Raw genomic sequence first — 17,471 nt, forward strand, 5'->3', positions numbered from 1 at the left:
TTTCACAAAGTGTCATTTTCCACTAACTTTTGACAAAAAATAAAATCTTCTATGAACTCACCATACTCCTAACGGAATACCTTGGGGTGTCTTCTTTCTAAAATGGGGTCATTTGTGGGGTTCCTATACTGAACTGGCATTTTAGGGGCCCTAAACCGTGAGGAGTAGTCTGGAAATCAAATTTCGCAAAATGACCTGTGAAATCCTAAAGGTACTCATTGGACTTTGGGCCCTTTAGCGCAGTTAGGGTGCAAAAAAGTGCCACACATGTGGTATTGCCATACTCGGGAGAAGTAGTACAATGTGTTTTGGGGTGTATTTTTACACATACCCATGCTGGGTGGGAGAAATACCTCTGTAAATGACAATCTTTTGATTTTTTTACACACAATTGTCCATTTACAGAGTTATTTCTCCCACCCAGCATGGGTATGTGTAAAAATACACCCCAAAACACATTGTACTACTTCTCCCGAGTACGGCGATACCACATGTGTGGCACTTTTTTGCACCCTAACTGCGCTAAAGGGCCCAAAGTCCAATGAGTACCTTTAGGATTTCACAGGTCATTTTGCGGAATTTGATTTCCAGACTACTCCTCACGGTTTAGGGCCCCGGCAGTATAGGAACCCCACAAATGACCCCATTTTAGAAAGAAGACACCTTAAGGTATTCCGTTAGGAGTATGGTGAGTTCATAGAAGATTTTATTTTTTGTCACAAGTTAGTGGAAAATGACACTTTGTGAAAAAAACAATAAAAATCAATTTTCCGCTAACTTTTGACAAAAAATAAAATCTTCTATGAACTCACCATACTCCTAACGGAATACCTTGGGGTGTCTTCTTTCTAAAATGGGGTCATTTGTGGGGTTCCTATACTGCCCTGGCATTTTAGGGGCCCTAAACCGTGAGGAGTAGTCTGGAAATCAAATTCCGCAAAATGACTTGTGAAATCCTAAAGGTACTCATTGGACTTTGGGCCCTTTAGCGCAGTTAGGGTGCAAAAAAGTGCCACACATGTGGTATCGCCGTACTCGGGAGAAGTAGTACAATGTGTTTTGGGGTGTATTTTTACACATACCCATGCTGGGTGGGAGAAATAACTCTGTAAATGGACAATTGTGTGTAAAAAAAATGAAAAAATTGTCATTTACAGAGATATTTCTCCCACCCAGCATGGGTATGTGTAAAAATACACCCCAAAACACATTCTACTACTTCTCTTGAGTACGGCAATACCACATGTGTGGCACTTTTTTGCAGCCTAACTGCGCTAAGGGGCCCAAAGTCCAATGAGCACCTTTAGGCTTTACAGGGGTGCTTACAAATTAGCACCCCCCAAAATGCGAGGACAGTAAACACACCCCACAAATGACCCCATTTTGGAAAGTAGACACTTCAAGGTATTCAGAGAGGGGCATGGTGAGTCCGTGGCAGATTTCATTTTTTTTTTGTCGCAAGTTAGAAGAAATGGATTCTTTTTTTTTTTCTTTTTTTTTGTCACAAAGTGTCATTTTCCGCTTACTTGTGACAAAAAATAATATCTTCTATGAACTCACTATGCCTCTCAGTGAATACTTTGGGATGTCTTCTTTCCAAAATGGGGTCATTTGGGGGGTATTTATACTATCCTGGAATTCTAGCCCCTCATGAAACATGACAGGGGGTCAGAAAAGTCATAGATGCTTGAAAATGGCAAAATTCACTTTTTGCACCATAGTTTGTAAACGCTATAACTTTTACCCAAACCAATAAATATACACTGAATGGTTTTTTTTTTTATCAAAAACATGTTTGTCCACATTTTTCGCGCTGCATGTATACAGAAATTTTACTTTATTTGAAAATTGTCAGCACAGAAAGTTAAAAAAATCATTTTTTTGCCAAAATTCATGTCTTTTTTGATGAATATAATAAAAAGTAAAAATCGCAGGAGCAATCAAATAGCACCAAAAGAAAGCTTTATTAGTGACAAGAAAAGGAGCCAAAATTCATTTAGGTGGTAGGTTGTATGAGCGAGCAATAAACCGTGAAAGCTGCAGTGGTCTGAATGGAAAAAAAGTGGCCGGTCCTTAAGGGGTAGAAAGACTGTGGTCCTCAAGTGGTTAATGTGTTTGCGGTTCGCATCTATAAAACGCATATGCATTTTCTATGCATTTCTATATTTACATTTATGCAAATCACTAGGAAGACAACAGGAAGCGGAAATACATCAGAAATCTTAATTTTTTTTAAAAACGCATAAAAAAAAATACATTGCATTTTCATTGACTTTCATTCTGTGCGTTTTTGATGCGTTCATGCATAATATGCAACAAAACTAGCAATTTTAAAAGCGCCAAAGTACAATTGCATACCCATGCATTTTTTTATGCAGCCCATTGAGTAGCACTTGTGCATAAAACGCAGCATTTTACGCAACGCTAGCGTTTCTGCTATATGTACACCTAGCCTAATGCAGATTCCTGCATTCGGGAAAAGCTATGACAAATGTGACCGACAAGTGTGATTACTTTGAAGTTCTCTTGAAAGTAAAATGTGGCAGTGCGATATAAATTAATATAATTAATATCCTCCCATTGCTGATTCATGGTTCAAAATTGATTGCTAACATTTTTTCAGATTTTTTCTTTCAAGAATTTGATCAGAGAAAAAGAAATGCTGGTGATTTTGTGTTCTGGAAATAAATGAGAACTGCATATGTGCCTTGTCTGCATCATTTACATGTAATATGTCGTCCTCTAGTGGCAGACAGTAAGCAAGAAATTGTGGCTCAATAAGGACAGCCCCAATTGAGGAAACACACAATAGCATTAATGGTCCTGAACTGATGGACTCTTTGGAAACAATACAGCTTAGTGCAGAATGACCCAGTGCAAATAAACGCTGCATAGAAGAGATGGAAATAATAGTAGCCAGGCAACATTCACATACAGCACAATGACAGAGCCAGCTGTTCCCAGGCCAGAGATGGCAAACAGGCCATGAGCGAGCCCTGCACTGAATATTAGCTTCATCCTGCAAGTTAATTGTTAAAAACCTTCTTTATAGTAACAATAAATGTCAATGCTATTTTTAAGTCTAGACACCGTTTTTGAAGGGAAATGTCAAAGTGGTCTAGGACTTTTAAAGGCTGTTTTGTTGCACTAATAGAAAAAAGGGAGAAGAATTGGAGAGGGTTTTTTTTTTTGTTGTTGTTGTTTTTGTTTTGTTTTTTAGCACATAGACCCTGGCTTTTGTTTTTCACTAAAATTTACATTCAGTTTCTGATTGAATACGAATGGAAAATTATTTTTGTAGGTTCAGCGGAATTCTCATCTCTGTAAATAAATGTTATTATAATCAGGTCTTTTTGCAGCTCACATAAGCATTTTTTAAAAACCTTATGGAATACAGCATTTGCTGTCTAAGGAAATGACTAGCAGCCCAGTGACTGCTATGTGGGGCAGAAGTTGTGGCAGGGAGGGACACAGTATGGCACCCACCTGTAGTACAAGTAGGGGAAAGCTGATACTGTATATAGATCACAGACTGAGAACGATATTCCCTAAACCTCCACTCTTGTCATATCGGCAACCACACAATCTAAAACAGATGATTGTCAGGAGCTCTTTGAATAGGCCTCAACAAAACGGAACATCACCCTGCCGACAAAAAATATGTGGGACCTGCAGACACATTTACTCCACTGTCAGGGTAACGATACCAGGTTCACAACAGGAGTACAGAATACAAGGCACATTTTCCTGTGGTTCCACCAATCTGGTATATCTGATCATGTGTGCTAAATGCCCCAATGTTATGTACGTGGGAGAAACTGGACAAACTCTGCGCAAACGTATGAATGGACACAGGCACACTATTAATGATACCAAATCTGGACTCCCAGTTGCTACACACTTTCGGTCCAACGGACACAGCATGGATGATCTTCGTGTCACTGCCCTGAAGGGCGGCTTCAAAACGTCAAATGACCGATTAATAGCAGAAACAAAATTTATAAATTGTTTCAAAGCTGTGCAGAAGGGTCTGAATAAGGACAACAACTTTCTATATTGGTATGAGATTGATGATATATGAACTGTCTCAGCCACCCTAGCTGAACTTGTGAACTAAGAATTTACGATACCTCTGGGTCAATCCTAATACCAGGTCTGTGAGCAATAAAGTAAACAAGGATCCTTATCTTACCCCATTTAGATGATCTGTTTGTATTAAGGCATCTTAATGATGTATTTATGCTTGAAAAAAATATCTGTTTTTCCTTTTGATGTTGCATGTATATAAGCTGTCTGTACCACCAGCTTGCAAACTAACAGGATATAAACCTGACGAAGGCTGCAAGGCCGAAAGCTTGTTTATTCTTATTCATTTGTAGTTAGCCAATAAATGGTATCATCCTGATTTAAAACTTCTTGTATATAGTAATTGTTTATTGTTGTATCATGCCAATAACCTTCTGAGAATTCCACCAATTGCCATATTCTAATAGGTGTGCTGGTGTGTGCAGGAGTGAATTACATAGCTGAAGACCTTTATTAGCACTTTATGGGCACTTCCTGTCCATAGTTATTTTATTTGGGTTGAAAAAAGACAAATATCCATCAAGTTCAACCAGAAAATAAAGTACAACACTAGCCTGCACCCTCACGTATCCTTGTCCATCCCAGTAGACATCTCTTCAGGATCCTAATAGTGGTGTATAACATGGTGATAAGAGAATGTGAACCCTGGAGCAGTGAGGGAAGGCACCACATACATGACTTCACCACCAAAGAATTATACATTTCAAGAACCAGTGAAGGCCTTTGGCAAATTGAATATGCAATACTCTCCTTCCCTCCTCCGCCAAAGTTAGATTTGGTGATAGTGGCATACTGAATAGCGCTCTATCCTTGCAGAGCTGGGTCCCTGGTTTGAATTCCAGACACAGCACGGAGTTTATAGGTTCTCCCCGTGTCTGTGTGGGGTTCCTCCGGGCATTCCGGTTTCCTCCCACACCCCAAAAACATACAGATAAGTAAATGGCTTCCCCCTCAATTGGCTGTTATAGCTGGAGAAATGGTATTGCAGCCTATTATTCTAGGCCATGAGGTAGAGATAACTTGGCCATCTTCAAACTATAATCTCATGAGAGAAAATTTAGAGTTGTCTGGAGAAAACTAACCAAACATGGGGAGGACAGACAAACTCCATGCAGACAGTGGCCTGGCCCATATTTCAACCAGGGTCCCTAGTGCTGCAAGGCAAGAATGGTATCCAATATTATTTATTCTAATACAATAACGTTAGATAGAACTATAGCTGGGATGAGGGTTAATTATGAGACAGCTTGGCATGAATAAAATAGAGAGGCAAGGAAAAATGGGCACCGGGTGAAGCCAATAAAAGTCTAAATGATAAATACCATGAATTGGGCGCCAAATGAAAACAAAAAAAATATTTACAGTGGTAATGATGATAGTAAAACATTGGTAAATGTTACTGATATTTTACTCCAGAACCCTCCCCCTCTGACGCCTAACCATAAAACCCCTCTTCCTGAGGCCTAACCTTGAACCCCTTCATCCTGAGGCCTAACCTTGAACCCCCTCTTCCTGACGCCTAACCTTAAAACCCCCTCTTCCTGACACCTAACCATAAAACACCCCTTCCTGATGCCTAATGCTAAAATTCCCCTTCCTGACGCCTAACCTTAAAATCCCCCTTCCTGATGCCTAACACTAAAATTCCGCTTCCTGACAGCTAACCGTAAAACCCCCCTTTCTGATGCCTAAGCCTAAAATTCCCCTTCTTGATGCCTAACCTTAAAAACCCCTTCCTCATGCCTAACCCTAAAATTCCCCTTCCTGATGGCTAACCCTAAGATTTCCCTTCCTGACGTCTAACCTTAAAACTCCCCTTCCTGATGCCTAACCCTAAAATTCCCCTTCCTGATGCCTAACCCTAAAACCCCCTTCCTGATGCCTAACCCTAAAATTCCCCTTCCTGGTGCCTAACCCTAAAATTCCCCTTCCTGATGCCTAACCCTAAAGTTCCCCTTCCTGATGCCTAACCCTAAAATCCCCCTTCCTGATGCCTAACCCTAAAATTCCCCTTCCTGGGTGCTAACCATAAAACCCCCCTTCCTGATGCCTAACCCTAAAATTCCCCTTCCTGACGCCTAACCTTAAAACTTCCCTTCCTCCACCGCAAATAATATAGATACAAAAAGAGATTCATATCTAAAACAATACATATCAAAACTGATACATTTCTAAAACAATACATTTCAAAATTTTAAAATAAATTTCAAAACAATAATTTTCAAGTACGAAACATTTCAGTTGGACAGTCCCAGCGCCCGCTATTTATTGGGCGTCCAAATGTCTGCTTTATGTGTCCGATAGCTGATATTTGTATTAGCCCCTGATAGGAGCTCAAATTGTCCAAATTTCCTGCTTCCCTCAGTAGATACAATGGAGCCGCCGGAATGCAGTGAGCTATGGAGAGTGCTATAAAAGATATGTAGGGCTTGAGTTACTAAGGTTCTCTAGGGCTGGGCATTTCTGAAAAAACACTGGTAATCCTATAAATCTGCTGTTATGTACAAAATGATTGCAACCCTTGCATGGATCATAGTTCGGGCTGAGGAAAATGACATGATTTAAGTTTTAAAATCCAGACAACTCTTAGATCTCACTAAATCTGTCAAATATATTGCCTCAAATCACAGTTTAAAGAGAAACTCCAACCAAGAATTGAACTTTTTCCCAATCAGTAGCTGATACCCCATTTTACATGAGAAAGACAATGATTTTCACAAACAGACCATCAGGGGGCGCTGTGTGACTGATTTTGTGCTGAAACCACTCCCACAAGAGGCTCTGAATACCGCGGTACTGCTGGCAAACTGCCACAATGTAACAATGTTCAGAGACAGGAAATAGCTGTTATTAGCTGTCTGTAACAGACAGAGCAGCTAGAAACAGCTAAATAACCTGCCCACAGTAACAATGTCACCATGTAATAAATGTCAGAATGTGAATCTGGGAGAGGAAAGATTTTACAATGAGCAAACACTGACTAAATCATTTATACATAATTATGGTAAAAAATGAAGCACTTTTTTTACTACATTATTTTCACTGGAGTTCCTCTTTAAGTTAGATTAGTGATTGCAAAGCTATCATTCTTTATTGTATAGTGACTGATAGTTTTGCAATGTGGAGTTTAATTTTTCTTCTTGCATTACAGATACATACCAAACCCTTTACTGCTGGAAGGGAAGAAGTTTGATATCCGTTCCTACCTGCTCATAGCTTCTGCTGTGCCTTATTTTGTGTTCTTCCGCCATGGCTATGTGCGCCTCACCTGCAACCCGTATGATCCAAAGTCTGATGACCTCACAGGCCACCTGACCAACCAGGTCTGTTATTAGAGCTACAGTGCACTAAACACTTTGTTGTTACCTAAATAACATATAGGAATAAATAACTCCATTTGGATAGGAATGCAAAATGTATATTTTTATCCTCGTAAGACTCACTGAGGCTACGTTGTCAAGACTAGGGGTGCCCACACTTTTTCGGCTCACGAGCTACTTTGAAATTTGTCGCGACCAAGAAATCTACCAGTACAGGTAGCTAAGTATAGGTGCCTAGTACAGATAGCTAAGTATAGGTGCCCTGTATAGGTAGCTAAGTATAGGTGCCCAGAACAGGTAGCTAAGTATAGGTGCACAGTATAGTAATCACTTACCTCCCTCCAGCTCCAGCGGTGGTGTCTGTGGCTCCTCTTTCTTCATGGAGGGCGGATGAGTGAGCTGGTGGCCAAGAGAGCAGGCGTTCGGTCCGGCTCAGGGCCAATCAGGGAAGAAATTATGAGAGGAGTTGCCGGCTGAAGGGGAGAAGCTCTCACCCCTTCTGCCATGCTTCTCCCCTCCCAATCCCTTCCCTGATCGGCTGCGAGCAGTGCTGGTAGAAGAATGTGATGAGACTCGGTCACACGGGCACAACCTACCCAGCAGTCGGTCGCGATCTACCGGTAGATCGCAATTGACCTATTGGCCACCCATGGTCAAGACTGTAACAAAGAACACTGGAGCAAAATTGGAGAAATTGCCTAGAAGGACTAATCATGTTTCAGCTGCTAAGTGAAAAAGGATTCTGATTGGCTGCCCTAGGCTTCTTTGCCTTTTTTACGCCTTGCACTTGTTTTGATTAATCAGCCATGTCACATGTTTGTTCATTCCTGTTGTGTCACTTTTTTAATTGCTTTTGTCTCTTAAAATTCAATCGCTTAAATCTTAGTGTCCTCAGAAGGGAGCAATGGGTCACCTCCTCCAACACTTGCATTTGTAGAAAATGTACTATTTTTTTTTTAGTTTTGGGGCACTCCAGGCCCAGATTTACATCACAGGAGCCTATAGGCACAGATGCCCTGGCACCTTAGACTTCACCCTTCATGAACCTACAAAAACTCACCGAACTGCACCGCAAATGTGCTGGCTGGCCGGCCCAGCTGTCACTTCTCCCTTAATTCCCTTGCCCATCATAGATAGTTACAAGTGACCCTTCATATAAGTTAGCCAGAGCTAGCCAGATCTATCCTCAGTATTAAGTAACTAGAGGTGCCACCAAGTATTAGGTAGCTAGAGTTGGCCCCGACTGAAGGGAGATCTGGTCAGTGGAATGCCGAGACCCGGGTGAGTAACCTCTCAATTGCACTCTGCTCGGGACCCTGTATAGGGAAAGCAGGAGAGTTGTACTTGGGGAGGGGAGTGAGCCGCCTTTCCACCATCAGGCGCCAGTAGGCACATGCCTACAGTGCCTTATGTTAAATCTGACCCTGGGGCACTCTCATGTTCTCCAGAGTAGCTAATGTAAATAATAATAAGCATTGAAGCAGGTGGTTTTGGTGCTCAGCGACAAGAGCATAGTTACATAGTTATTTGGGTTGAAAAAAGACATACGTCCCTCGAGTTCAACCAGAAAACAAAGTACAACACCAGCCTGCTCCCTCACATATCCCTGTTGATCCAGAGGAAGGCGAAAAACCCTTACAAGGCATGGTCCAATTAGCCCCAAAGGGGAAAAAAATCCTTCCCGACTCCAAAGGCAATCAGATAAAATCCCTGGATCAACACCACTGGGCATTACCTAGTAATTATAGCCATGGATGTCTTTCATCGCAAGGAAAGCATCTAAGCCTCCTTTAAATGCAGATATATAATTTGCCATAACTACTTCCTGTGGCAATGCATTCCACATCTTAATCACTCTTACTGTAGAGAAACCTTTCCTAAATAAATGGCTAAAACGTTTTTCCTCCATGCGCAGACCATGTCCTCTAGTCCTTTGTGAAGGCCTAGGGACAAAAAGCTCATGCGCCAAGCTTTTATATCACCCTCTGATGTATTTATACTGGTTAAGTAGATCCCCTCTAAGTCTTCTTTTCTCTAGACTAAATAAACCCAGTTTATCTAACCTTTCTTGGTAAGTGAGACCCTCTATCCCTTGTATCAATTTTGTTGCTCGTCTTGGCACCTGCTGTAAAACAGCAATATCTTTCCTGTAATGTGGTGCCCAGAACTGAATTACATATTCCAGATGTGGCCTTACTAGAGAGTTGAACAGTGGCAATATTATTATCGTCTCAAGTTTTTATTTCCCTTTTAATGCATCTCAAAATTGTATTAGCTTTAGCTGCAGCCGCTTGGCATTGAATACGATTATTTAACTTGTTGATGAGTCCTTCTCCAAGTTTGATGTCCCCATCTGTATCCCATTTATTTTGTATGGTGCTAGATCATTGGTATGACCAAAATGCATGACTTTATAGGTGCATACACATGCACGACAGCAGCCAACGACGGGTCCGTCGGCACCTCCCGCTGGGCGAGTTTTCAGCAGACTGTAGTGCGTGTGTACGCACTGTCCGCGGACTGATAAGGCTGTTCCTGAACGATCCGCTGTGGATCGTTCAGGAACAGCCTTATCAGTCCGCCAACAGTGCGTGCACGCACTACAGTCTGCTGAAAACCCACCCAGCGGGAGGTGCCGACGGACCCGTCGTTGGCTGCTGTCGTGCGTGTGTATGCACCTCAATGCTGCATACACACCATGCGTCTCCGCGCTCGATGCGTCCGTCGATACGCATCGATTCGATTATTTCCGACATGTCCGATTCACGTTTCGATGGATCGTTAGGTCGATTTGCCATACTTTACATGGCAATCGACCTAAAAATCATCGAAATGCGCTCGGAAATGCTCGGAAATAATCGAATTGGTGCGTATCGACGGACGCATTCGACGCAGAAACGCATGTTGTGTATCCAGCATAAGCCTAGTACACACCATACCATTTTCTGTAAGATTTTCTGTTACCTGCCAGATAGATAATTTCCAACATGTTCGAAATAATCTATCTAACCCTCTATCTGCCTAGCAGTTAAGCATTGTTCTACTCAGCTGGAGATAACCAGAAGACAATGCACCAGAGATAAAGACCAGTCTCTACCAGTACTTTACAGAAAATAATCTAATTACAGAAAATCTAACAGAAAATTGTATGGTGTGTACTAGGTATTACATTTTTCAACATTGAATTTCATCTGCCATGTATGTGCCCATATAGCCATCCTATCCAGATCATGTTGCAATATGTCACTACCTTCCTGAGAGTTGATGATTCTACACGATTTTGTATCATCTGCAAAAATAGCAACATTGCTTTCTACTGCATCTACTAGATCATTAATAAATAAATTGAAGAGCACTGGACCCAGTACTGACCCCTGTGGGACCCCACTGCTAACAGTCACCCATTTTGAATATGATCCATTGACCACAACTCTTTGTTTTCTGTCCATTAGCCAGTTCCCTATCCATGCACATAGACTCTTCCCCAGTCCTTGCATCCTCAACTTTTGCACCAGACTTTTGTAATGCTATAGTGCGCGGGGTGTGTAAGGGTAACTTGGACCCTGAATTACTTCTCTCTCTGAGTTGCTATAACTCGGAGAGGGAATAGTATTTAACGCCACTGGGAATTTGAGTGGCAGCAAGGTGACATACTAATACGTACACATAAGCACGGTGTCCGACAAAGTACAACAAACTGTCCAGATTTTTTCCATGCACACAAAGCAAACAAAAACTGCATGAGATGTAAACCACAGTGAACTAGCCATTGAGCAACATTAGGTGTGTGGTGCTTTGCGTTTTGCACTGTGGAAAGTGTGTAAGAACTTTTGCAAGTTTAAACCCAGCCTTATCTACAGTAGAATCACTTAAAGAGACTCTGAAGTCTCGTAAAAATCCTGTTTTTATTTAAAAAATGTGTTTAACATTACTGCCCTACCTAAACCGCTGCATCCCCCGCCGCTGTAATCTAACTAAATCCCCCCTAACTCCCCGGGGGGCAATCCGGGCAGCGCTTCCGTGAAAGGCAGAGCTGCGGCTGTCAGCCCGGATCGCCGCCTCTCCCCCACCCCTCTCAGTCTCCTTCTCTGAGAGGGGCGGGGAGAGGCGGAGATCCGCCGCTGATAGACGCGAATGGAAGCAGAGCTGCGGCTGAAAGCTCTGCCTCCAACAGCAGCAAAAATCACGACCAAGAAAGTTGTGGATTTTGCGGGGGAGAGGGAGGGGGGAGTTAGGGGGTATTTAGTTAGATTTCAGCGGCGGGGATGCGGCGGTTTAGGTAGGGCAGACATGTTAAACACATGTAATGCCTGGGGGGGCATACTGTCTGACCACCCAGCACAACAAGGCTAAGAGCTGGATAATAAAAGAGGCTACACAGGCTGCCCAGAGCAACTGCAGCTCTGGGCCTCTGATAAAACGCAATGGCAGCGCAGTGCGATGTTGCGCTGCTCTTGCGTTAACAAACATTCAGACAGATACAAGACAGACTGAAATGAGCCAATTGCGACCACAGCGATGGCGTACCTCACAAGAGCAGGACTTGAGGATTCGGTAGGTCAAACACAGATAATCACAGGTAGTATTAAACAGTATAGCAGAACTAACTATTGTACAAAATCCCTGGGGTCCTGCCAGTTCAAATGTACCACGGATCTGACTAAACATAAACAAGGACTTGAGGCAAACAGAATGAACGCTTGCTAATCCAGTCACTGACTCAGCGACGGCAAGCGTTCACACACAGACCAACACACAAGGTAACAGGAACAGGACTAGGAAGGATTCGCTACTCCTACGCAGAAGTGAGCACAATCCATGCAAGGTAACAGGAAAGAGGAACAAAGGCCCAGAAGTAACAGCTAGAAAGACTAAGACTAAAACTATGATGGGCTGAGTCTGAAAGGAGAGGGAGACTTTTATGCCGGCATAAGCCAATGGATGCAAGCATGCAAACTCCCACACAGCTGAATGGTAATCACTCAATCCTGAGCAGTCCAGAGCTGCAGAGCGATTGCAGATGGAATGAACACTCAGTGTGAGTGCAAGCAGAACTATGCAAGCAAATGCATGTAAAGGAATCAGAACTGCTTGGCTGCAGTACCTCTGCAGCCAGCAGTACATGCTGCAGAAGCGATCATGACAACACATTTTTTAAATAAAAACATGATTTTTAGCAGACTTCAGTCTCTCTTTAATCAAAGTATAGATTTATTATAGTACCTTAGAATATTTACTACAGAGAGATTCAATATGAAATGTAATTTCTCTTCATGCTTGTTTTTTAATCAGATAACTTGGGTGGGGATGGTAATGTGTTCATTTTTAAGAAAAGTGTTTGCAACAATCAGGCAATTCCTGTGACATTACAACCTGACGGACAGGGGCGTAACTAGAAATCACTGGGCTCCCCTGCAAAACTTTGGATGGGGCCCCCTCCCACTGCACACTGAATAGGGACTGACTACAAATCTTTGTCTACAAAACTTTGTATGATTCGTCATCAGTGGCTGAGCAAATGCAGTCATTAGAGCAATTTTTCAGAAAGCAGAACGTTTTTTTCTCTCCTTGTCCTTAGTTGTCAGTCTCTGAGTACAGGCCCCCCTGTGGCTTCTGGGTCCCCTGCGGCTGCATCCCTTGCAGGGTCTATTGTTACGCCCCTGCTGATTGAGCTTACACACAATGGAAATAATAACTTATATTTTTAAATATGGTCAATTAATGGAAAGTGTAGCAGCTATGCAAAGGATATAATTTGGGCAGAATTAAGAAGTTCTCACCATGTTTATGTCTTTTGCCTGGATGCCCCATTTCCTCCCATATCCCAAAACATAGTGGTAGAATAGCTAGCGTCTACCAAAAAGTGGCTCTAAGCTGTGGCAGGGGCACTGGATTGTAAAACCCACCAGAGGACAGTTAAGGCCCGGGTCACATTGGCCCTTACAAACGATTCATTTAGCTAAGCCAAACGGACTGGATCCTAATGGAAATGAACGGATCCTATGTTAATCAATAGATCTGTTTACATTGCTCCATTAGAAATGATCAGTTTGGTCTGTTACGCTGAACGGACTGCAAGTTTGGGTCTGCAGCGATTTTTCTGGATCGATGTGTCCTTTGCATTGGCCATGCGCTAACGGAACGGAGGGTCACAGATGGAAAACCTTGCCTTTTACAAACCGATCTGTTCCATGGTTCAGTTTTTACATGGATACATTTTTCATCCATGGAAGTGTGAACCGGCCGGCAATGTGAATAATTTTATGTAAAGTTCTGCTGAAAATGTGTCAGCCCATTGCAAATGCAGAATAATAATAACAATAATAATAATAGTAATAGTAATAATAATACTATTATTCACCTAGTCATTTAGTATAGTTCCCCAACCCTGTCCTCAAGGCTCACCAACAGTACATGTTTTGTAGGAAACCGCAAACATTCACAGGTGAGGTAATTACTGTCTCGGCAGAGCTGATTAACTACACCTGTGGATTTCTACAAAACATGCACTGTTGGTGGGCCTTGAGGACAGGGTTGAGGAACACTGATTTATAGAATAATATTTTGATACATTTGTTTCCTTAGTATATGCAGAAGAAGAACCCACTTTACAATGAGATGAAAGAGGAGACAGTGTGGGGAATGGAAAGGTTTAACAGCTACGTCAATGAAAAGTTTGCTGCAGCCAAGGGGCTACCTCAAGACTGGGTACTGAACGCCTTTACGGTGAGGCATCAATAACTGGTTGCTGTAGGCACATTGGTGGTTTTTACACAGAAAAACTGAACTTCTGAAGCTTTTAAGGAACCAACAACAACAACAACAACAAATAACATTTGTAAAGCGCTTTTCTCCTGTGGGACTCAAAGCGCATAAGCAGTAACACTATTGGTTTTATCTAATCTTGTACATAAAAATTAAGCAAAAAAAAAGAGTGACCTACAGACAGGACTGTGTCACTGCCTTGGAGAGGGGAGAGATAGGCACTCATGTTGACATCTCAGGAGAAAACAATAGTGAACAAAAAAAAGGTGCCTACCTCATCCTTCACTGTCCCACCACTCTGGTTTGTAGTGACCCTAGAGCACCCACACTGCCACTATCTCTGAACAAATGTCTGCTCATCTGTGGATAACTCTAATTTTTAGAAACATTCCATATAAGACTGCAGCGACATGTTACATGAAGCAAACATGCTATAAAACTTGCTGTGGAAGGAAATTCCACTTGTTCAGAGAAAAAAAAAATCATTGCCTAGTTTGGGACTGTATGTACTGCAGTGGAATTAATAGTAAACACAGTCCTTTCAAACTATCTCTGGTAGAAACTGGCAATTAGGGCTCTTTTCCACTATGAAATGCGATCGCGATTGCGATCGCGATTACGATCGCGATCGCAATCGCGTTTCAATTTCCACCATGCGATTGCGATTGCGATTGAGCTACTATACTCATTATAGTCCAGCTCAATCGCATACAAAACGCGGCAGGACGACGATTGCGCTTTGACCAAAATCGCATCGCAATCGGATCGCACTAATGGAAATTGCTGCTGCAGTTTCCATTAGTTTAATGTACCTTGCGATTTGCGATTAGAAGCAAATCGCAAATCGCAGGGTAGTGGAAAAAGGCCCTTAGACATGTCAGTCTGCTGCTAGTGGATTAGTTAGGTGTTGAAATGAGTTAGAAGACCTCCTGGCCTGTGCAGGTAATTACTCCTGCAACAAGGTGGGGGTTTCTGGACAGCCTCATGGCACCAGTACTGTAGAGTGCACAAGTATTCAGAGAAGGGCACTTTAAAGCTTACGGACCATTTGAGAATTTTTAGCTAGTTGAAGATTAAAATGGAGTAATAATTTTAACAACAAAAGAGGAATTTCCTTTAAAGAGAGATTTCTCATAGAGGTGTACTTTTACCACAGAAAATGCAACTGTTCTGCATTTTTTGAGGCTTCAGAGAAGGGCTATATGGCTATACAAATGTTATGTCAATGAACAATCACAGGAACTTAGCAAACAGAGCAACCAGCTGCACAAGAGGGGAGCAGGATGAATATTTCAGCTATTCAGCAAACAGGCTGTGTGCTGAGTCAGTTCAAAGACTAGATTTGACAGAAGTGCATTTTTGAAACATTTTTGAAACAGCACATTGATGTACTCTGTAAATAAGCTTTACTATGAATCAAGTGCCTTGTTCTGGACAGCAGGCTTCAAAGCCTTATCCTTAAGGTAAGGTAAGTATACGGACATTTCAAAGTAGCCTGATCATTATCTACCATGGGCTTGATTCACAAAACAGTGCTAACTGTTAGCACACTGTGAAAAGTGCTTTGCACGATTTTTTCGCGTAAATTTGCATTATCGCACGAACGCGAATGTAAACGCGCAAACTTTTGTGCGTGATAACCATTTTTCGCACTTTGGTGTTTCAGCCTTGGGTGCTGGAGGACCTTGTCCCGGCTCTGGCAGGAGGGGGCCGAGGAGAGAGGAAGAATAGATGTCGGCACCCTCCTTGCGCTCTTGAAGCCGTGCTCCTAGAGGCTGGAGCCTATCCAGCCTCTGACTCGGCCCGGCTCTGATTCACTTTGTGCCTTTGAGGACAGATGAGAAGACCTCAGAGTGATATTGTTTATAAAATATTATAGCACAAAGTCTTGTCTGCATGTCTAGTCCCTTGTTTTGATAACACTAGCAAGGAATTCCAGGCATTAAATAGCCACTGCAGCAACATAATACCATAGAATGCAATACATTATTCATAGCAATACATTATTCAGAATACCCAGAGCCCTCTGGGAGACCAGGTGCTGTTTCTACTCACTTTGTAACAGACAACACACATTCCGCAGTAATGCTACTTTTCAGCAATAAAGATGCTGCAACCTGTGATAAATTTAGGAATGTAAACAAGGGAGAGTATAAATGAATATTGTAAAATATAAGAAATTTTAGTCATTAAGTTTGGTAGGGTTTCACTTTAGATTAAAATCGATCATTGGGACTAAAAAAACAATATGCTTTGCGTCCCTTGAAGACTCATTATGGTATCTGGTCCTCTTCTTCTTCATTTAGTAGGTGTCCCTTCCTAGGGTCGCTGGAACAGCTGTGGAGATCCTCCAATGTAATTTTCCAAGATGACTGTCATGTATTGTCCCGTGAATGATAGGCTTGAAATCTTCTTACATTTTTCATAGTTCCAGTGACCAGAAGTGGTGAAGCGGTGGCTGTAAAGAACACCTCACAACTGCGCTAGGCAAGACAATACCAGACAAGTAACAAAGAGACCATGGCAGAGTTTTTCTGGGGTGGAGATGGGGGACATGTTTACTGCATGCAGGTTTATTTTTAGCTTTTTCCCAGGGTCCCCTTGTAGTTCTTTACTAATTAACAAGAACAGGTCAATAGTCTGTGGGGTATAGAAAAAAAAACATGCAACAAACAGTGCAGGCAGAAAAATCTCAGGGTTTCCCTCAGTAGATCTGGAAAAATGAGTAACTTCAAATACCATGATTTTCTGAGCATGTCTATGACCAGTGATGAGAGCAATGCCCAGAGAATATATTTGACTGGTTAGCAGGTGAAGGCCATCATTTCAGTGTTATGTTTGGAGACATTTTTGATTCCCTTAATCCTTTCCTTAGTGGACAGTTTTGGCCCCTTAACCTTTTAGTAGCCCTCCCTGTATTATCTCATGTGAGATAACTCAGGGCAGGGCATACTCCACCAGCTAAACTTGTGTTGCCTAATGCAGCCAATAGTGAGAGTGACAAGACCACGTGGCATGGCTGATTGAAATCTACGCCCTGGCAGGGATAGTAGCACCCAAACAGGGTGTAGATCTCAATCATCAAGGTCTTGAAGCGGTTAAAGGACACCTGAGTTGAGAGAGAAATGGAGGCTGCCATATTTATTTCCTTTTAACCAATACTAATTGCCTGGTACACTGTTGATCTCTTTGGCTGCAGTAGTATCTGAATCACACATCTGAAATAAGCATGGGGCTATTCCAGTCAGACCTCAGTCAGAAACATCTGATCTGCATGCTTATTCAGGGTCTATGGATAAA

The 17,471-nt window shown here is 42.2% G+C and overlaps 1 protein-coding gene across 6 annotated transcripts in view; it reads left to right on the plus strand.

Annotated features, from left to right (window-relative positions):
• TTLL10 (tubulin tyrosine ligase like 10) overlaps positions 1 to 17,471 on the plus strand; it is a 144,547-nt gene that overhangs the window by 95,692 nt on the left and 31,384 nt on the right. For 5 of the 6 annotated variants that reach the window (XM_068240747.1, XM_068240750.1, XM_068240748.1 and 2 more), the window contains 2 exons: positions 7,238 to 7,409; positions 13,992 to 14,132. In XM_068240747.1, the coding sequence (XP_068096848.1) occupies positions 7,238 to 7,409; positions 13,992 to 14,132 (313 nt within the window). The remainder of the gene's footprint in view (positions 1 to 7,237; positions 7,410 to 13,991; positions 14,133 to 17,471) is intronic. The other variant, XM_068240752.1, reaches the window with a different exon arrangement.

This window comes from Hyperolius riggenbachi, chromosome 6 (assembly GCF_040937935.1).
Source record: "Hyperolius riggenbachi isolate aHypRig1 chromosome 6, aHypRig1.pri, whole genome shotgun sequence".
NCBI lineage: Eukaryota > Metazoa > Chordata > Amphibia > Anura > Hyperoliidae > Hyperolius > Hyperolius riggenbachi.